This window comes from Galeopterus variegatus, unplaced genomic scaffold (assembly GCF_000696425.1).
Source record: "Galeopterus variegatus unplaced genomic scaffold, G_variegatus-3.0.2 Scaffold5630, whole genome shotgun sequence".
NCBI classification, from domain to species: Eukaryota; Metazoa; Chordata; class Mammalia; order Dermoptera; family Cynocephalidae; genus Galeopterus; species Galeopterus variegatus.
Window position 1 is genome coordinate 186 of NW_007731741.1, and position 22,270 is coordinate 22,455.

Genomic DNA, 22,270 nt, shown 5'->3' on the forward strand with positions numbered 1-22,270 from the left:
TAACAACAAATCTCTATGTCCAGGGAGCGTATGATCTGGTAGGAGATGGTAGGAGGGATGTATTTCAAAGGACTCCGGTTGTAGGCAACAGAAATGCACTAAAGCTTGCGTAAACAAATAAGTACACAAAAAGATGAACTCACAGATTCCTAAGGCAGGACCGTAGCCAGCACATAAACATCATGAAGACTCCCTATCACTTGTCCCTCCCCTTTCTTGGTAACTGTGACATTTCTCTCTCTCTCTCTCTTTCTCTCTCCCTCTCCCTCCCTTCCCCGCCACCCTGGTTTTCTGTGCTTCCTTAATGCAGATGGCAGAAACCCGGTCCCAGATAGCACCCAGTTTTGTGCATTAAAAATACAACCACCTAGAAAGAAATTGCAGGAATCACGAAACGGTTTTCAATTCTCAGGGATGGATATCTTACTCCTCCACCTTGGGTCGGATGCTGACCCTATCAACTGTGACCAAACAGGCAATATGTTTAGGCACAAACATGGTGCTTCCACCATCACCATGTGGATGGAGTGAGGGGAGGGGTCATTACCAAAGAAAGGGATACTGTGCAGGTAACTTGAAGAGAGTTTCATCCCCCTCCCCTTTCTTGGTAACTGTGACATTTCTCTCTCTCTCTCTCTCTTTCTCTCTCCCTCTCCCTCCCTTCCCCCCCACCCTGTTTTTCTGTGCTTCCTTAATGCAGATGGCAGAAACACGGTCCCAGATAGCACCCAGTTTTGTGCATTAAAAATACAACCACCTAGAAAGAAATTGCAGGAATCACGAAACGGTTTTCAATTCTCAGGGATGGATATCTTACTCCTCCACCTTGGGTCGGATGCTGACCCTATCAACTGTGACCAAACAGGCAATATGTTTAGGCACAAACATGGTGCTTCCACCGTCACCATGTGGATGGAGTGAGGGGAGGGGTCATTACCAAAGAAAGGGATACTGTGCAGGTAACTTGAAGAGAGTTTCATCACCAGAGATAAATACAATAGTTCCCCCCTTACCCACTGGGGACACATTCCAAGACCCCCGATGGATGCCTGAAATGGCAGATAGTACCAAACCCTATATATACTCTATATAAATAGTATATATTTAAATTTAAAATATACTATATTTTTAATTTAAAACTTATGAATTGTTTATTTCTGGAATTTTCCACTTTATGTTTTTGGACCAGGTTGACTGCAGAAAGCAAAACTGTGGGTAAGGGGGTACAAATGCGATCATATAGTCATGGCGACATACCGCATTGCTTGAAGCTGAAGAAATCCAGAGAAAACATTACACTGAATAGCAGCATTTGGCATCGTACAGTGATGGAGCTGGAGTTGCTTGTCCCAGCTTCAAAGAGGCAGACATCAGTAGTGGTTAAAATGTGCCCTTGAGGAGTGAAAGACAGATTTACCTTTTATGAATTGTGTAATCCTGGGCACGTCCCCATGCCTTTGTGCACCTCAGCTTCCTTATCTTTCAGAAAGGGAAATAAAAATAATATTGCCAGCTTCCCAAGTATGAGGCGCAGGATTAAATGTTTGTTTGGCACATGTAAGTACCCAATAGACATTAGCCGTTACTAGTACCGTTGGCATTTGAAGAATCTTTTTTTGTTTGGCTTTATCCTTCAGGCTGAATTCTCAGAGTTGAACCTCGCTGCCTACGTTACCGGGGGCTGTATGGTGGACATGCAAGTCGTGAGAAATGGGACCAAAGTTGTAAGGTAAGCAGGACTGATATACGGAAAGCCTCCTGAGAGGTGTGTGTTGGAAACCTCACATAGCCCATCCCTGTATCTACTGCCTACAACCCAGTCCCTCACCACATGTACTTTCATGTGCAGAATGTCTGCTTCCAAAGAGTTCCAGATGTTGTTGTTATAAAAATGACTGGTGGTCCCTGTATCTACTGCCTACAACCCAGTCCCTGACCACATGTACTTACATGTGCAGAATGTCTGCTTCCAAAGAGTTCCAGATGTTGTTGTTATAAAAATGACTGGTGGCACAAGTAATCTGGGGAAGCAGCTGTGGTGTTCTGGAATGAGCCCTGGGCTTAGGGAGAAAAGACTTGGGTTCCATTTCTAACTTTGTGGCTCTATTCTGGCATATTATTTAGTCTCTCTTTCCCTCTGCTTCTCATCTGCAGCATAATAATAGCCACACTGAAGTCACAGGCTGCTGACGTTTACATAAACTCATGTATGCGAAAGCACCCTATTACCTCTCAAGTGCTGTGCAAGTGTACGAGTTCATTATTAGAATGAACTAAGTCCCACTTCCAGCAATAGGTCAGACCAAATGTTCAAAGAATCCCATCCAAGCACGTCAAACCTAAAAGTACTAGATATAATATTTTTTAAAAGATCTGTTTATAATGTACGCTGAGCTGGAGAGCCAGTGAGGGAATTCTTTAGAAGCCAAAAATGATAAGAACATATAAATCCACAGGAGAGATAAGTATGTGTATAACTACATTTCTTTCTAGCTAAGTGCCCAGAGAATGATACATACTAGGTCTTGTGAGTGTTTAGATAGGGAAGAGATAGGATTTAGATTTGGGGCAAAAAACAGGAAAAACTTTGAGAAACAGGTGGCATTTGTTCTGAGCCTTGTCAAATGGTAAAATGTGGTTGTTCTCAGGCTGGGGACGGGGAAAGAGAAATGCATTCTAAGAGTAGGAAACAGCTTCTGCAGATGAAACAGGCAAGAAAAATGGAGCATGTTTGGGAAATTATGATAATTCAATTAATTCAGCTGTCATTTATTGAGTGCCTACTGTGTGCCAAGAAAGACATTACCTGGCTTCCTATTTCCAGTAATGGTAAGCTAGGTCATTTGGACCAACTTTTCTATTGAAAACAACTTAAAAGCGGGTTCTAAAGAATTATAATATTTAAAAGCCTTCAAAGAGTTGGTATGACAGTAAGGAATTACGAGGAAGAGAATGATGGGAAAATGGAAACCCAGAAAGATAGATGAAAATAAAAGCCACCTGTGTCCTGAGAATATTTGCGAGGTTAGCTGAATTTGACATTGGTTTGGGTAGCCTAGTGGGGACAAGGGAGACAGAAATCAACCCCCAAGGTCACTCAAAGTAGGGAGTATGATGGTAGACCCTCCACACAATAAGCTGAGACCTCAAGGGACTATACCTTCAAAATGAACATGAACTATAAGCAAACGAGGCCTTACACATAATTGCGGATTGAATAACCTAGGCCTTCCAGAGAACCTCTAGCGTGGAACTTGGTTTATGGTGATCCCAGACATACCAGAAGTAAAAGCAAATTCTATGTAGAGGAAAGTACTTTCATCCTAGGCTTCAAATAACTCTTTAACCTTCACACAGCTTCAAAAAACAAGCAAATCTTCTCTCATCCCACTCTTACTATAAAATTTCCTTTCCTACATATACAAACTCTGGATTCAAAATCGGCGGCACTATAAAACATTAAGTTGAAAAATAGAAATTAAGAGTACAAAATTGTGGTTCATGTTTCTTATTCTGTGAGTTCCTGAACACTTATCTAGGTGGATTGCATGTGAGACTAAAGGCTGGTGTTTAAGGCAAGAAACCAGCCTTAAAGAATTGACATAACAATTGTTTTTATCGGTAATGTAAACCTCCTATGATATTTAGCTAGCCTTCCTTACATAAAAGTGTTTTGCTAAATTTACAGTATATATAGATCCTTCCATGTCATTTTACCAAGAATGTTTGAACTCTGCATATGGGATATAGTTCCTGGTAGGGATAGCTCAACCCAAACATTCGTTTTTCTACTTACCTCCTCTAACAAATATGGTTTGTTTGAAGAGTTTTTAAAAATTACACCTACGACCCCAATTCACATTATTTGCTGGTGACACATTTTTTCTTGCCTAGGTAGTAACAGCCTAATCTAGTGCTGTTGCTTCCTGGAAAATCTGAAATCATAATGATTAAAATAGTTGGGGTAAAGTTGTAGCTCATATGCAACACTACTTGGAGGAATTCTTTTACTAACGTATTTAATGTGGAAATTGTATAGTTGCGTTGATTTGGTTATGTTTCAAATAAGGAATAGAAATGGTCTTCAAAAAAAGTTTGGTTTTTTTGTTATTGTTGTTGTTATACTCTTTGATTCTTGTAATACAATGCTATGAACCATGCCTGGAAAGAAAATAAAATGTCTGAAATCCAAAAAACAAAAAAAACCCCAAATAACTCTTTAAATAATTTTTTGTATAATAGCTAGCACCTACTCAAATATGACCAGGCATAGATTCTATAAATTAGCAGAAACAGGGGCCGGCCCAGTGGCGCACTGGATAGTGCGCCGCTTGGGAAGCGCAGCGGCGCTCCTGCCCGAGGGTTTGGATCCCACATACAGACCGGTTCCCGCTCACTCGCTGAGCGAGGCGTGGGAGCAACACCGAGGGTTGCAATCCCGTTGCCGGTCCCAGGTCCGGTACGGGGGCAACACTGAGGGTTGTGATCCGTTGCCGGACACAGAAAAAGACAATAGACAAAAAAAAAAAAAAAAGACACACATTGGCTGACTGGATAAGAAAGATGGACCCAACTATATGCTGCCTACATGAGACCCACCTCACCCATAAAGACTCACACCGTGGGAGCAACACCGAGGGTTGCAATCCCGTTGCCGGTCCCAGGTCCGGTACGGGGGCAACACTGAGGGTTGTGATCCGTTGCCGGACACAGAAAAAGACAATAGACAAAAAAAAAAAAATTAGCAGAAACAGAAACAATAGAAAATAGAAACAGATCCTCAAAGATATCAGATATTGGAATTATAAGACATAGCTTATTAAAGAAAAAAAAAACTATGTGTAGGTTGAACAAAAATAAGTTTTTAAGATATCTGCAGGGAACAGGAAACTACAAAAAGTGACATAACCAGTTTTTTAAAAAAACAAATAGATCTGCTAGAAATGAAAACTACAGTAACAAAAATTGTCTGTGTTGTGTTTAACACATTAGACACAGCTAAAAAAGTGTTAATAAAATTAAAAATAGAGCTGAAGAAATTATCCTTAATGAGGCACAGAGAGAAAAAGATTGGAAATGCAGAAGAGATGTGTAGATCCCAGGAGAAGGTCTAATATTCACTTAATCAGAGTCTCAAAAATAGAGGCTAAAGAGAATGGAGCAAAGGTGGTATTTAAAGAAATAATTCTTTCAGAAAGATACCAAAGCACCAAAAAACGGAAGCTCAACAAATTTAAAGCAGGATAAGTAAAAAGAAGTCTACACCAAGACACATATCGTGTAATTTCAGAAAAATAAAGAAAAGACATCTTAAAAGCAGTCAGAGAAAAAAAAGGCAGATTGTTTTTATTGGAGTAATAGTCTGACCACTTGCTGAGAGAAATGGTGGAGGCATATCCTCGTGTGCTGAAATAAATTAATTGCCAACTTATAATCCTATCCTCAGGGAAACATCTTTTACGAATAATGGCAAAATAAAAACATTTACATGCAAAAAGAAGACCCTCACTAAAGGGAAATTGTACAGTACATAACTTCAGGCAAAAAGAAAATGATCCCATGTTAACATAGAGCTGTGAGAAGATGGGAAGAACAAAGAAGGTGGTAAATGATAATAAACATTGTCTTAAAAGACAATAATAATAATATCTATGGGTTTAAAAACATATGAAGGATTAAAGTGCACCACACTAAGTGGCTGGGGGTAAATGGAATTAAGGTATTCTTAGGCTCTTGTATTGTCAGGGAAGAAAGTAAATGTATTGATCAGGCTTTGAAAAGTTAAAGATGCATGAGGTAATTCCTAGGGTAATTACTAAAAAAATAGAAACAGACTTTAGTACTTTAAAACTACAAGAGAGAAAAAATAATAATAATAAATAAAGGCAAGAAAGGAGAGGAAAAACCAACAAAGAAGAGGTGTTATAAATGACACAAAATAACATGGTTGATTTAAACCCAAATGTACCAGCAGGGCTGATGTCATTCTGAATTGCTTGTACATCAGTACTGGTTGTGAAAACACTGAAATTTTTCTATACAAGTTGGTAAATGGCCAATGCCCTGAGCCCACTGAGTGCCTTCACCCATCCTCCCCCCACTGATAGGCACAGCCAGGGACTGCTCTTGTGTCTGCTCTTGTGTCTTCCTTGCTCCTCCCCTGGCCAGAGAATGCCCAGATACTGAAGGGAAGACACATCCTCAGAGGTGGTGGTAGAACTCCAAACAGCAAATGCCTGGTTCCCCATGTCCCTTCAAGGCTGTAAATCCCTGTGTATCCCATGGAATCGCCCTCTCATGGTCACTAGTGAGAACTGCAACCTCCACAAAGTACACTGGGAGTTGTTAAATATTTGTTATCACCAATATGTACTAGTAATTACATTAAATGTAAATGGACTAAATGCTCTAATTAAAGAGTAAGGTTGTCAGGGTACATTTTTAAAAATCCAAACTATATTCCATTCAAGAGATTCATTTATATATAAGAACACAGAAAGTATTTGAAAGTTAAAGGATGGGAAAAAAAAATATACCATATAACTTCAGGGGGAAAAAAAAAACTAGCTGATGCAACTGCATTAGTATTGGGGGAAAAATAGACTTCCAGGTGAAAAACATTTCCCTTTTTCCTAGTAGGGAAAAGGAAGTAATTTATTATGATAAAGGATTCATTTATTGAGAAGAAATAATAACTTTAAATTTATAAGCACCAAATAAAAATACCTCAAAAATACTTCAACAATTGACAAAACTACAAGGAGAAATAAGCAAGTCCACCATCGTGGGAGATTTTTGAGAGTGATGCCAGATATATACCTTCATGTACTTCTCATAGTAACCTCCTTTTGTACATAAGAACTGTAAAAAACCTAAAATGCTATTGTTAGGAATCTCTGTATGCTCATATTTGGTATTATTTGTGCTTATGTCTCACTTCCTTATTTGGGAAAGGGACTACATCTCCTTCTTTTGTGTCATGTAGAAACAAAACATCTATCCCATTAGTCCTCAAATTTGGCTGCAGATTAGCCAAAGAATCTGAGAATTATTTTAAAATCCTGATGCCCAGGCAATACCCCAGACCAATTACACTGGAATATCTGAGGGTGGACTTAGGTATCAGTATTTTTTAACCTCCCCAGGTGATTCTAATGAGCAGCAATATACATTCATGTACTTCTCATAGTAACCTCCTTTTGCACATAAGAACTGTAAAAAAACTAAAATGCTATTGTTAGGAATCTCTGTATGCTCATATTTGGTATTATTTGTGCTTATGTCTCACTTCCTTATTTGGGAAAGGGACTACATCTCCTTCTTTTGTGTCATGTAGAAACAAAACATCTATCCCATTAGTCCTCAAATTTGGCTGCAGATTAGCCAAAGAATCTGAGAATTATTTTAAAATCCTGATGCCCAGGCAATACCCCAGACCAATTACACTGGAATATCTGAGGGTGGACTTAGGTATCAGTATTTTTTAACCTCCCCAGGTGATTCTAATGAGCAGCCAAGGTGGCAAACACCCCAGATTGTTCTCATGGTTGCCCCTGCACTGTGGCTGGGTTGGTTGGAAAGCTAAAGATACTACTGGGTGTGCAGACTGAAAACAAGAGTAACTTTGCAAAAATAGACATCCTCAAGTTTTATTCTTGACCTGCCATCTTCTTCAATTTACAAAATTGTTTACAAAAATAAATTTACAGAAATGTTCCAGTTTCAGTCAGCTAGTCTCCCAGCATTTAGGGATGACAGACTTTGAAGGCAGTTGTTATGTGAATTGTGTCCCCCTAAAATGATGTGTTGAAGTCCTAACCCCAGGATGTGACCTTATTTGGAAATAGGGTCATTGCAGATGTAATTAGTTAAGATGAGATCATAACAGGAGCAGGGTAGGTCCTTAATCCAATACAAGTGATGTCCTTACAAGAAGACAGATTTGGACACACAGACACAGGGAAATGCGATGTGATGATGGAGGCAGAGACTGAAGTGCAGATGCATTATCTGCAAGTCAAGGAACGCCAAGGATTGCAGCAATCCCTGGAAGCTAGGGCACAGGCCTGGAACACCCACTCTCTCGGAGTCCACAGAAGGAACCAACTCTGCTGACACCCTGATTTTGGACTTCTAGCCTCCAGAACTGGAGAGAGTAAATGTCTATTGTTTTAAGCCACCGAATTTGTGGTATTGAGTTACAGCTGCCCTAGAAAACAAATACAGCAGTGCTCTCAACTCTTAATGCGCGTACAAATCTCTTGGCGATCTTATTAAAATGCAGATTCTCCTCCATTAGGTCTTCAGGTAGGGCCTGAGATTCTGAATTTCCTATGAGCTCCCAAGTGATGCCAGTGCTGCCAGTCTTGCAAACTTGGTTTGGGCAGCGAGGATATGGGCCAGTTCCCCGATGATGCTGATGCTGCTTATGGAAGACCATGCTTTGAGTAGCCAGAGCTGTGAAGACAGTGTCAATATAGCTAAAGCCCTGGATTTAAGGGGTGCATAGGGCTTTTAAGATTTGTTCTGTCCCATACCTGGGGTAGTGCTGACAGTCTTAGGGAGCTTGTTTTGGCAAACTTGTTATACAGTGTCAGACCTATGAGAATGTGCACACATACCAGGTAGCCCCCCGGCCCAACTCACAGTGTCCTGCAGATGGGGAATCAGTAGAATCTTCCTCAGGCATATAGGCCCGTAACAGGCCCTGGCTGTGGTCTCCCAAGTAGAAACCTTGAATAGTGCTCTTGACTTGCAGTATATTTTTTCAAAGATACTTAGATGTTGCATTGAAAATGCCCTGGATCTCCTGAAGTCTTGCTCATGAGGAGCACCTGTAGGGAAAACGATGTGCTGGTTAACTGTATGTGTCAACTTGACTAAGCTGAGGAATACCCAGATAACTTGTAAAACATTATTTCTCGATGTATCTGTGAGGGTGTCTCCAGGAGAGGTCAGCATTTGAGTCAGTCAACTGAGTAAAGAGGACCTGCCCTGACCAATGTGGGCAGGCATCATGCAGTCCCTTGAGGGCCCAGACAGAACAAAAAGTCAGAGAGAGGGCAAATTCGCTCTCTCTGTTTGAGCTGGGACATCCATTGTCTCCTGCTCTTGTACATCAGAACTCTTGGTTCTCAGGCCTTCGGACTCCAGGACTTACACCAGTGGCCCCTCCAGTTTTTAGGCCTTTGGCCTTGGACTGGGACTTACACCATTGGCTTCTTGGTTCTGCAGCTCACAGGCAGCATATCTTGGATCTTTTCAGACTCCATAATCATATAAGCCAATCCCTTAATAAGTCTCCTCTTAAATATATTCTATAGGTTCTGTTTCTCTGGAGAACCCTGACTAGTACAGGTGACCAGGATGTGTGGTAGAGCAGACCACTGCTGGCTTTCTCCAGCATCCCTTCCTTCTGTTTTGGGAAACAGCACCTATATTTTTTTATCAGGGTGACACCCTCCCCAACTTTGTACTCTGTGTGGTATGTGCAGCTGATAGAACATGATCAATCCTAGTCAATTGGAATATCACATTGGGACCCAATCCAGGTCAAAGAGAATCCATCCTGAGACTTTTGCTGGAACTCTGGGATGACAGGCACCTGCATTCTGCCGAGGCTGCTGAGCTGGTGGGATGGACGCCCAGGGCTGCTGGTGGCCATCTCTTTCCTTGAGAGAATGATCTGCCAGGAATAAAGCCAAGGCAAAGGAAAGCACAGCCAAGAGAGAGAGACAGTGACCTGATGATGTTATTCAAAGCTCTGGATCCAGACTCATCCCCAAACTTGAGCCAAAAAAATAAAATCTCTTTTGGTTTAAGCCAGCTTGAATTGCACATACACAATTCATGAATTTTTATTTATTTAACAAACACTTTTACAGCATTTTCTATGTGCTAGGCACTATTCCAAGCACTTAACATGCATTAATTCATTTCACCCTTTCAACAACCCTATAAGGTATGTGTTATTATAATCTCCGTTTTATAGATGAGGAAGCTGAAACCAGTGGATTGAGTAATGGAGTTCGGGTCTCCAGATGGTAAGTAGCAATGCTAGGATTGGAGCCCAGGCATTCTGGCTCCAAAGCCTGCGTGTGGCACCATTGCCCCACACTGCCTCCTTGAAAAGGGGGAGAGTGTTTCATAGTCAGAGCTGCATAAAGAGGCAGTAAGACCCACAATGTGAGTGGCGTAGAAGAGTACCAAGAAAAATATGGAGAGGATACAAGCATCTGAGTTTTAGATGGGTAGTGGGGAAAAATTAATCACCATTTATTTATGGATGGCTCTAGGCCTGTGCTAAGTGCTTTATATACATGGTCTCATCTAATCCTTACAATCCCATGAGACAGTCTAATAATAGACAGGGGCAGTGCAGCCTGGTGGTAAGAGCACAGCCTCTGGAGCACACTGCCTGGCTGGGCATCACAGATCTTCCATGGTAAGAGCAGCTGTGTGACCATGGGCAGTAACTTCTCTGGAGTACCATCACCACTACTACCACCACCACTACTACCACTACCACTACTACCACCACTACCACTACTACCACCACTACTACCACCACCACTACTACTACTACTGCTAGTACTGCTACCACCTCCTCATAGGGTTGTAGTAAGAATTAAGTGAGTTGGTATATATGTAAAGTGCTTCAAACTGTCTGGACCAGGGTAGTAGATAAACTAGGTGCTAATAATTATTATTATAGCTTCAATATACAAAGGAAGAAACTGAGTTACAACAACTGAGTCACACCTGGGGCAATTAAATCACTTGCCCCAGATCCCACTTTTAGAAAGTGGCAGCAGTTGGACTTGAACCCAGGTCTCTGGTTCTGTGCCACAGGAATTTCTAAGTGCCTTTAAATCCTGGTATTTCCCTCTGTCACTCCCTGCCATCTGGTCCTGTTGAGCCCACTCCAGGCTGGCATGAGTGGACTTTGTGTCTCTGTACAGAAAGTACAGAAAGGAAGATCCAGAGATTTCTCCAGGGTGCCGAGTGTGGCTAAAGCTCATCCAGGGCACAGGATCGATCTCTTAGAAATCGATTGCCCAGACGTGAGAATCTACTTCTCTGAGCCTCAGTTTCTTTTAATCGGTAATGATAATAATATTATTTTACATAGTTCTTACGAGGATTACATGAAATGTTATATGTGACAAGTTTGTTCATTCATTCTGCAAATATATCTTAAGGGCCTACTGTGTTCCAGGCACCTTTTCAGATCATGGGAATTGTATCAGACAGGGAGCAGGCAAAAGACAGAATTCACCCCCAAGTGTTTTAAATAAAGAGACTTGAACGAAGGAGTCACTTAAGAGGAATATGTGGGGCTAAGGGAACAGGAGGCATCCAGAGCCTGACAGCAGCGGGAAGCTGTTATCACCTGTAGGAGTGAAGGGACAAAAGGGGGAAAACGAACTTCTAGACTGAATCTAGTAGGTTTAACCTAGACCTGAGCAGGTGACCTGCCCTGTTGAGGCTGGAGACCTCCAAAGACACGGCCCTGAAGCAGGGTGAGCACTGGGAAGAAATACGACCACCCTTCTCCCCACCTCCCCCCACCCTCCAGTCTCCTGCTGGGGCCTCGCTTCAGCTGAAGCCAAGAGAAGCCAGTCAGCAAGAGAGCAGGGATGATGCTGTCCCCAGGGACCATCCTCCCAGGGCTCAGAGCAGGGCAGAGTGGAAAAGGATGGGGGGTGGGCAGGAGGGCACAAAAGGAGAATAACTCTTAGTGAATCATCAGTGAACAAAAGAGCAAGTTCCTGCTCACAAGGTCAGACGCGAGCAGTGCTTTATAAATGGCAAAGCGTTACACACGAGTTGGTTAAATCATCAGTACTGGCAACAATTAATTTAATAGCCATCCTGACTCTGCTTTCTGTCCAACACCCAAACCAGGGGTGGACTGCAGTCAGCTCGAGGTGCTTAAGAGCAAACCAGACGTGCAGGTTCTCAGGAAAGTTGCAAATTCTATTTAGAAAGCAAAGCAGAAGCCATCCCAGGGCGTGTTAAAATTCATGCTTTGTGGATGGCCATGGCTGATCTGGGCCCAAATTCAAGCCTGGCTCCACAAAGGAGAGGTAAAATAAAAGGCAGCTATGTCCATACAGACAGATGGGATTCAAAATACAGGACAGGAGAGACCAAGAATGAAAAACACCCAAGCAGGCAGATGTTGATGAGGCTCCAATCTAATTACTCAAGCCCCACGCTCAGTTTCCAGCATTAGGCAAGACTAAGTTACAGGCACCCGTTCAAACCACAGTGGCTGATAAAGTGCATCCGCTCATTAGAAGGTCAGACCTCAGAGAAGGTTGAAGAGAGAGAAGCAGAAAGCTAAGCCCAGCCTAAGCCCAAGGGTGCCTAGCACAGTTCCTGCCCTTCTTCCTGCCCTTACCTGTGTGTGTTTGGAGGATGTTCCCTTTGACTTTCTTAGTTGTAGTTTCTTCCTGCTTTCCGCTCTTTCATTCATTAAATATGTGCCAGAAACGGAGGTTACAGCAGTGAACAAAGTAGACTATAGCCCCTGTGGAGCTGATGTTGAAGTAGCAGAAAACAGACAACGAGTAAGTAAACAGATATGAGTTCTAATGGCAGGTGGCAAGAAAGGCTGAAGCAAAAGAAAAGGTAGAGAGCAGCTGGCACTTGAGGAGGGGTCAGCATGGAAGGCCCCCTTGAAGAGGTGGCTTGAGTAGAAGGCGACAGACTGAGCAGAGCAAGCCTCTGGAGTATGCAGGAGGAGTGTCCCTCTCTCTCTCTTGACTTTGGGTGGACATGCACACTGGGAAGGGCAGCTTGGGGCCAGAACAGGCAGGGGAAGAAGAAAGGCAGAGACGTCCTTGGCTTTGCACATTCCTCATGTCCACCAAGGTTGGGCTTCCATGGCCTCTTCTCCGCATCCCTCCCTGAAGTTGAACTTGGTACCCCTCCTCTGCACTCACAGAGCGCTAGGATTTGCCTCGGTAGGTGGTGTGGCGTCACGGCCCAGAGCCCGCCTGCAGAGGCAGAGCACCCGGGCTGAGTCCCAGCTCTGCCTTCTCCAAGCTGCAAGGTCTTGGCTAAGTCACCCTTGGCTTCCCGTCTGTAAAGTGGGCACCAATAGCCCTCACCTCCTAGCTGTGATGTGTGTAAAGTGTGTTAAGCAGTGTCTGGTGCAGTCCTTGCACTTGCTAGTTCTTCTTCCTGTAACATTTCTGCGGCTATGACCACCTTCACCCTCTGGCTTCCTTTCACATTTCTGATCATTTGTCCCCCTCCTTAGAGAAACCCTGCCAGGCATACTGTGCTCACTCTCTAGGCCCAACTGTGCATTTTTTTTCTTCAAATATTTATCACTACCTGAAATGATAGATAAGATATAGACAGATAGGATGAATACACATAATATAATATTAAATAATATAATATAGACATATACAGATACGCTATTGTGTAATTTGTGCTACCATATGTATTAGTCTGTATGTATAACAAAATACCTAGGGCTGAATAATTTATAAGAAAATGAAATTCATCACTTACAGTTTCAGAGGCTGGGAAGTCCAAAGTCCAGGAAACATGTTTGGTGAAGGCCTTGGTGGCAACAGTGACCCAGGGGTCTCATATGGCAGAAAATGGTAGAGCAGAGGGAATAACCTCTCGTGTGCTCTTCTTTTAAAGCCCTCGGAACCACACCGAGGACCACCATTATTAATCCATTCACTATAGCATCGTCCTACAATCTGATCACCCCTTCAAGGCCCCACCTTTTAATTACCATAGTAGGATTTCCCACCCTCACCAGTTACAGTGGGGATTGAGCTTCAATGAGGTTGAGAGGGCATCCAATCTACACCACCGTCCCGTACTAGTTTCTGGAACAGAGGATCTGAGCAGGCAGGAAGTCTGCTGTGCTCCGCTGTATCCACTGTCCCTAGAACAGTGCCTGTCACATAGCAGCTTCTCAGTGATGACTGTAGCTGTTCAGTGAATGAAGGAATGCCCAGCCCTTCCCCGACTTCTTCGTGTTCTTTTTCTTACTGCTCTTCCTGTGCTGTAACTGATTTGGGACGGTGATTATTATTTACTTCTCCGTGTCTCCCTCTGAACTGAACCTTCCTTGAGGCTCAAGTTAAGGACTATTTTTCCAAATTATAGCCCCAGTGCCTAGCACAATGCCTAGATCTTGAATGCTGAAGGCATTCATGCCCACTGACTATTCACATAAATAAGAATCCCCCAACTTTGCAAAGTGAAAAGCTCACGATGGAGAGGGCTCACACCATAACTTGCACGAGGCGCTGACTTCCCGACTAGCCTTCTGTGCCCAGATGGGTATGGGGTCTGCGAGGCCAGGCACTTGGGGTCGCCGAGGGGCCCAGCAGGGCAGTCTTGGAGGGGGAAGGCCTCCATCTAATCTCTTCACCAGGGCCTCTGCCCTGACCACTGCAAGATCCCTGAGGACTTGCAGAGGTGGGGCATGGGAACGGGAAGAATGCAGCCCAAAAGAGAGACAGTGTGAGGCTGTCAAGAATCACCAGGCTCTGCTGCCCAGCGTCTCCAGCCAACACTCCTGCCAGCAGATCTGTCAGTTTTCCTAGTAGAGGGAGCCGAGGGCCTGACGGAGAGAAACAGTGTGGCTCCTGGTTCCCAGATTCACCGAAATTGGGGGTGAGACAGACCTGTGAAACCATCAGCCAAGCCCCTGCCGAGCCTACACACTTTCCCACGTGTGGCAGCCACCCCCAGAATGGCTCCAGTGCTGGGACCCACTCCTGCCCCAACACTGTCCACAGCAGTAGAAATTGCACCAATGATCACTGCACCCTTTTGGCCTCAACATCCTGGCCTCTTATTCAGAAGCAGTCAAAAGGCAATGGGTACCAGGTGCTTCTCAGTAGCAGGTAATTTCATCTCTCTTTGAACGAAATGAAGAAACACTTTCATACTGAAAAACCCACTCATGCTGGTGTCAGGCAGTCCTCGGATTGAGTCTTGACTCCTCGAGAGTCACAAGTCCTTCTTGTGACTTTGCACAAGTAGCCTCACCTCCCTGACTCCCAGGGTTCTCATCTGTGCAATGGAAACAGTGCATCTTGTGAGGACTAAATGAGGAAAAGTTTCTCCGTAGCTAGTGCCTGAAATATAGTGATGCTTTCTGAGTGTTCACACTACCCCCACGTCACACTTACGCCCACAGCTAGTCTTGCACACTCTTCCTGGCTCCCTGGGATGAACCTCTTGGGGAAGGGGGAGAGGGAGGGAAAGACTGCCTAGGGCCCCTTCTCCACACCAGGCAGCATGGTGTGGTGAGGCGAGCCCCAGAACAGGGGTGGGGTGATCCGTTTACAGTTTGCTAAACTGTCTGCAGACTCTCTGTCTTCATTTAAACAGACCCATCTGCTTCAGGAGGGCTTGTTGATCCACTAGTTCAGTGACTTTCAAGCATTTCCGTGACATGAATAATTTAGCAACCCCCTGCCCTACTTATTAAAATGCGGATACTTAAGCCCCATGACCAGAAAGTCTGATTCCTGTGTGGGACACAGGAGTCTGCAAGATGTCAAGCTGCCCCTAAATGATTTCAATACCAGGGGTCCCAGGATCACACTTTAAAAACCATTGCACAGCTAGCTTATGCAGAGGAGCAGTAGGCAGGCAATGAAAACACAGATTGGTACATTACATTATTTTGTTTCAATCTATGAAGTTTTAAAATAAATGTGGAAATTTTAGCCACAGTACTATTCCAAGAAAAAAAGTATTAAACTCACCTAGAGAAATTATAGGTTCAAAGTCTAGCTCAACTACTTACTGACTGTGGGGGGCTTTAGACCAATGACTGTCCTTTCTGAGCCTGTTTCCTCATTTGTAAAGCGAAAATGGCAATTCCAACTTCACAGGCCAGTTGCTAGAATCAAAAGAGGTAATGTGCATGAACATGCCTGACACATTAGAAAGTGGTGTACAACCATCACATATTATATGAAGATGAACAGTTTTTTCAGGACATTTCTTTAGTTTGCTAATAAATATTTCTGTTCCATTCAGCCTATTTTCTGACATTCTGGAATATATCCCTTTACCATTTGTAGTGCTTATCTTGATGGCAGTGAAGTATCTGACAAGGAACTCAGCCCTTGAACAATCAGTTCTTCATTGAAAGAGGTAGTCTCAGAGGGGAACCAAGATTGCTGGGCAGATATAAGGTCTGCAGACCCACTGAGTTTCTCCCACTGGTGATGATGGTATGTATGTGTATATAACTTTTTCTCTTATCAGCATTTTCCTAAATCTCCACCACAACTCCTACCNACGTCACACTTACGCCCACAGCTAGTCTTGCACACTCTTCCTGGCTCCCTGGGATGAACCTCTTGGGGAAGGGGGAGAGGGAGGGAAAGACTGCCTAGGGCCCCTTCTCCACACCAGGCAGCATGGTGTGGTGAGGCGAGCCCCAGAACAGGGGTGGGGTGATCCGTTTACAGTTTGCTAAACTGTCTGCAGACTCTCTGTCTTCATTTAAACAGACCCATCTGCTTCAGGAGGGCTTGTTGATCCACTAGTTCAGTGACTTTCAAGCATTTCCGTGACATGAATAATTTAGCAACCCCCTGCCCTACTTATTAAAATGCGGATACTTAAGCCCCATGACCAGAAAGTCTGATTCCTGTGTGGGACACAGGAGTCTGCAAGATGTCAAGCTGCCCCTAAATGATTTCAATACCAGGGGTCCCAGGATCACACTTTAAAAACCATTGCACAGCTAGCTTATGCAGAGGAGCAGTAGGCAGGCAATGAAAACACAGATTGGTACATTACATTATTTTGTTTCAATCTATGAAGTTTTAAAATAAATGTGGAAATTTTAGCCACAGTACTATTCCAAGAAAAAAAGTATTAAACTCACCTAGAGAAATTATAGGTTCAAAGTCTAGCTCAACTACTTACTGACTGTGGGGGGCTTTAGACCAATGACTGTCCTTTCTGAGCCTGTTTCCTCATTTGTAAAGCGAAAATGGCAATTCCAACTTCACAGGCCAGTTGCTAGAATCAAAAGAGGTAATGTGCATGAACATGCCTGACACATTAGAAAGTGGTGTACAACCATCACATATTATATGAAGATGAACAGTTTTTTCAGGACATTTCTTTAGTTTGCTAATAAATATTTCTGTTCCATTCAGCCTATTTTCTGACATTCTGGAATATATCCCTTTACCATTTGTAGTGCTTATCTTGATGGCAGTGAAGTATCTGACAAGGAACTCAGCCCTTGAACAATCAGTTCTTCATTGAAAGAGGTAGTCTCAGAGGGGAACCAAGATTGCTGGGCAGATATAAGGTCTGCAGACCCACTGAGTTTCTCCCACTGGTGATGATGGTATACTCAGCCCTTGAACAATCAGTTCTTCATTGAAAGAGGTAGTCTCAGAGGGGAACCAAGATTACTGGGCAGATAAAAGGTCTGCAGACCCACTGAGTTTCTCCCACTGGTGATGATGGTATGTATGTGTATATAACTTTTTCTCTTATCAGCATTTTCCTAAATCTCCACCACAACTCCTACCCTAGGCCAGTTTACCATTCTCTCTCACCTTGATCTCTGTGGTACCCCCCAACTGGTCCCCTAGCTTCTGCTATGGTCCTCATCTCAGTTATCAATTGCTGCATAACAAAATACCCCAAATTGTTGAGGCATAAACCCACAACCATTTTATTTGCTTTCAATCTGTGGGTCAGCAATTTGGGCAGGGCTTGGCTGGGTGGCTCTTCTGCTCCAGTCCTGTGTTGCCTGGGGTGATTCACTCAGCTGCACTCAGCTTGTGCTCAGCTGGGCTGGAAGGTCCTCAGTCTGGTGCCTCAGTGCCCCTCCATGTGGTCTCTTTCTCTATGTGGTTATGGTTATTGAGCTTCCTCACAGCCATGTGGTCTTGGGGTAGTCGGACTTCATATGGCAGCTGGTTCTCAAGAGGGCACAGTACAAGAGGGGTAAAAGCTGCAGATATCTTAAGGGCCAATGTCAGAAGTTACACAGCATCACTTCTACCACATTCTGGTGGTCAAAGACAGGCACAGGGCAAATCTAGATTTAGGGAGACCCCACCTCTCAGTGAAAGGAATGGCAGAGAATTTGAACACATGTTAATCCACCATATCACCCTTCAATCCATTCTCTACCCAGCAGCCAGAGTGATTCTTCTGAAACTAAATCAGATGCCAAGTGCATGTTTAAACCCCTCCAAAGGCTTCTTTTTCCTCTTAGATTGCAATTCACAATCCTGACTATGCTCTGCGAAGCCCCATATGCTCTAGGCTTCTGCTACTTCTCTACCCTCCCCCCTTTAGCTGCACTGGGACTCCCATTTCTTGCAGTTCGTTAAACAAGTCAAGCCATTGCACCTGCTACTCCCTCAACCTGGGAAACTTTTGTCCTGGATATTAACATGGCTCACCCTCTCACTATATTATGGCCTTGCTCAAATGGTACCACTTCCTCTCTAACCATCCTAACTAAAATAACCTCCCACACGTAACGCTATACCCTCACCCTGCTTTAGTTTTGAACAGCCCTCAGCACTATGCCATGTTCATTTATGTGTTCCTCACCTATTTCTGGCACCAGAATATTGGCTCTTTGAGGACAGGAATCTTTTCTGTTTTGCAAATCACTCCATACCTAATACCTAGAATGGGGGCTGGCACCATTTGGGTTGAATGAGTAACTGATTCTTATAGCCTGCTTTTTAAAACACGTTTTCCATTTGAGCCTACCTTCCCCATCAGCCCGGGAGGTCCCTGAAGGCAGAGGTCAAGTTGCTTTTGCCTTTGCAGCCAGCAGCCACAGCCCCTACCATGGTACTGTTGGTTGGGTGATTCATTTGAGCCCCACATTTGGTGCTTGAAGCTTCAAGCTTACTCTTTTAGAAATTCCTGTAGACTTCTTTGTTTTGAAACATATATTGAGCCCTTACTATTTGCCATATAATGTGATAAGATAGTGAGCTATGTGCATTTTCTCATAGAATCCTCAAAATAATTCCACATGATATGACCTGTTACATATTACAGATGGGGAAACTGGGTTATGGAGTAGCTAAATAACTTGCCTGAGATCATCCAAAAAGTGGAAGAGCCAGGATTTTAACCCAGGCTGGCTTATTCTAAATCCATGCTCTTACCTGCTATACCATACTACCTCTCACATAATTTAGTCCTTGACCATGACTGCTTCGTTTTGTGCTATTTCATAATTGTTCTGTGCATGCTTATCCTGTTTCCTCTGTTAACCCAGGTTTGTATCTTTTGATCCCTTTAAGCCAGCTCTGTCACTTGTTTTGGGCAAGTTGATGAACCTTTCTGTGCCATAGTTTCCCCAGGTACAAAATGGAGATAATAATAGTACCTAACCCAAGGCATGGTTGAGAGAATGAAATGAGCTACTTCACATAAAGCCCTTACAACAATACCTGCCATATAGTTAGCACTCAGTAAATCTCAGCTATTTGTATTATTATTTATTTTACCCAAAGCAGGAAACACAGCTAATTTGGGCCTAGGACATACACTCTGATAAAGACTTTTGCCTCCGTCAAGAAACACAGTGAGACTGAGGCTTTTATTATGTGTATTTGCTTCTGATAGTAAACAGAGAGACCTCCACAAAACACCAGCCCAGGATGCCCACTACTCCCACACAAAGAGCTCTGTGTCCTGACACCTTTTGCGATTCTTTGCAATGTCAGACTCATTCTTCCACATTCAGCCAGTGTGAATTGAATGCCTGTGCTGTGCCAGGATTTCTTACACACTGTGTCACTTTATATTCTTGTCCCCATATCACAGACGAAGAAACTGAAGCCCCCAGAGCCTGTGTAACCTGCTCCAAGGAGCCCAGCATTTCTTACACACTGTGTCACTTTATATTCTTGTCCCCATATCACAGACGAAGAAACTGAAGCTCCCAGAGCCTATGTAACCTGCTCCAAGGAGCCCAGCAAGAAATACCTCGCTGGTACTCCATGCTCTCCCCTGCCTGCCTCCAATCTATTCCCTACACAGCAGCCAGAGAGAGTTGTTCTGCTTTTGCTTTTCTTTTTTTGATGAATAGACTTTACGTTTTACAGTAGTTTTAGGTCCATGGCAAAACTGAATGAAACGTACAGAGAGATTTCATAGATCCTCCACCCCACCCACGCACAGCCTCCCTCGCTATCCTATCCTGCACCAAAGCAGGACATTCGTTACAGTCGGTGAACTTGCATTTCTAATTCTTACGTTCTCCCTGCATGATCAGTTTGATAAGCTACATTTTATAGAAGTGAAATCGAGGCTCAGAGAGGTTCAGTATCTTGCCCAAAGTCCCACAGCTTATGAAGGGTGGAATTAAGATTTGAACCCAGCTCTGTCTGAACTTAAAGCCCGTGTTCTGACAACTGCCCCACACTGCCTCCTTCCTTTCTCTTAATGCACGTGTTTGGGCCTCTGTTGATGACAGGGCATTGGGGCTCTCCGGGTGGGTGGGCTGGCGACTGCCCACTGCCACACTCACCTTTGTAGTGCGGTGCAGCAGCAGCAGCTCTGCAGCTGACCTATCGCAGTGTCTGTTCACCTCATGGTGCTGTGGCTCCCACTCAGCTCCCAGGAGGGAGCCATACAGTCATCTTCTATTACCACTCCCGGTGCCGACAGAAAGAAACATAAAGCGATCAAGTGATTGGCTTGCGTTTGCTTCCTGACTGCACGGCCTCCATGCCCCTTCCCCTCCCCCAGGGCCCCCCCATGCATCACAGCAAGGCTGAGACCATTGTTTGTCTCTCTTCCAGCCAAATTTATTCTCTCCCTGTGCTTCTCCCCACCCAGCGCTGAGGCAGGAGAAGACTACGGGGGTCATGGAAGGTTGTGAGGCTTGTGCACTGCTCAGAGGTATATGGTCTCCTTCAAGTGGGGGGTGAAAATCAGTCTGTTGTCTGCTCATCTGTGCTCTAGCATGGGGCTGCCTCTGCTCTTTTTCTAATTTGCACAAAGGGGTCTTATAGGTCAGTAGAAAAGGCTAGAGAATGCAGCTTGGAGAAAAGAACGTCAGATAGCCTTGGGCTCTGACAACGGAACACCTCCTGTCTCCTGGAATCTGCATTCACTAAGATACCCAGACTCCAGACCCTGCCGACACCAGGACTCCTATAAGCATAAATCACTGTAGTCACTGATAACTATCCTTCCATCTAGGCTTGAAGCTCCTCAAGCAAATTACTATGACCAAGACCCTGACTGACCTCTAAGGTCAAAAGCAAAGCATTTTAGGCTGGATGTTAAGAACACAGGCAGTGCAGTCGAGCAGATCTGTATTCACGTCCTTCCTCCATCACTAACTAGCTGTGTGACGTAGGGGCACTCACTTCACCTCTCTGAGCCTCAGGTCTCTCATCTGTGAAACAGGACGATGCATATAAAGATAAAATATAATTTTCTCAGTCATGATGAAAATGACAAACATCAGTTGCTTGCTATGCGCCTGTTACTGTTCTAAGCACTGTTATAGGGATTAATTCCTTTAATCCTCTGAACAATCTATTTTCCAAATGAAGAATCTGAGGCACAGAAAGATTAACTAATTTGTCCAAGATCACACAGCTACTAAATTAGTGAAACTGGGATTGGTATCAGAGCTCTCTACTAATTCTTTTTTTTTTTTTAAAAGATGACCGGTAAGGGGATCTTAACCCTTGACTTGGTGTTGTCAGCACCACGCTCACCCAGTGAGCGAACCGGCCATCCCTATGTGGGATCCGAACCCATGGCCTTGGTGTTATCAGCACCACACTCTCCCGAGTGAGCCACGGGCCGGCCCTCTACTAATTCTAAAAGTAAAGAATATAGAAATAATGTCTGGCCCCTGGCACAGAGAAAATGCTCCATAAATAATAGCCATTACTGTTATCAGCAGTGGCAGCTGTAGCTACTGGATCCTGCCAGGGCAGGAGTGCGGGGGTCTGTAGATCATCCATCCTGTCATGTGGTTCTCAAACCCTGTTCTGCAGAGGTACCTTTTAGTCTCTTTCAGATTGTTGGGCAGTGGGAGCGGGGTGGGGAGAGTGGGCGAGATTCTAGTTCCCCCTTCCCCACCCCCACTTCCTTTACCCAGAGAATCAGTTCCACTTTTATCTCTTTACATATTAAAACTCTAAGAAAATTGTCTGAAAAAAAAGAGCTTTGCCTCCAAGCAAGAGTTTAAAGACATGTGGCCTAGCCTAACCCGTTCATTTTTAAATAAAAGTGCCAC

At 43.9% G+C, this 22,270-nt stretch overlaps 1 protein-coding gene across 1 annotated transcript in view; it reads left to right on the forward strand.

Annotated features, from left to right (window-relative positions):
• Nucleotides 1–1,637: 1,637 nt before the first annotated feature.
• The window catches only part of LOC103605158 (synapsin-3-like), a gene marked incomplete at its 5' end in the record, with an annotated part of 63,274 nt that continues 42,641 nt past the window's right edge, over nt 1,638–22,270 (forward strand). Inside the window, one exon of the mRNA XM_008589743.1 lies at nt 1,638–1,729. Within this exon, the coding sequence (XP_008587965.1) occupies nt 1,638–1,729 (92 nt within the window). The remainder of the gene's footprint in view (nt 1,730–22,270) is intronic.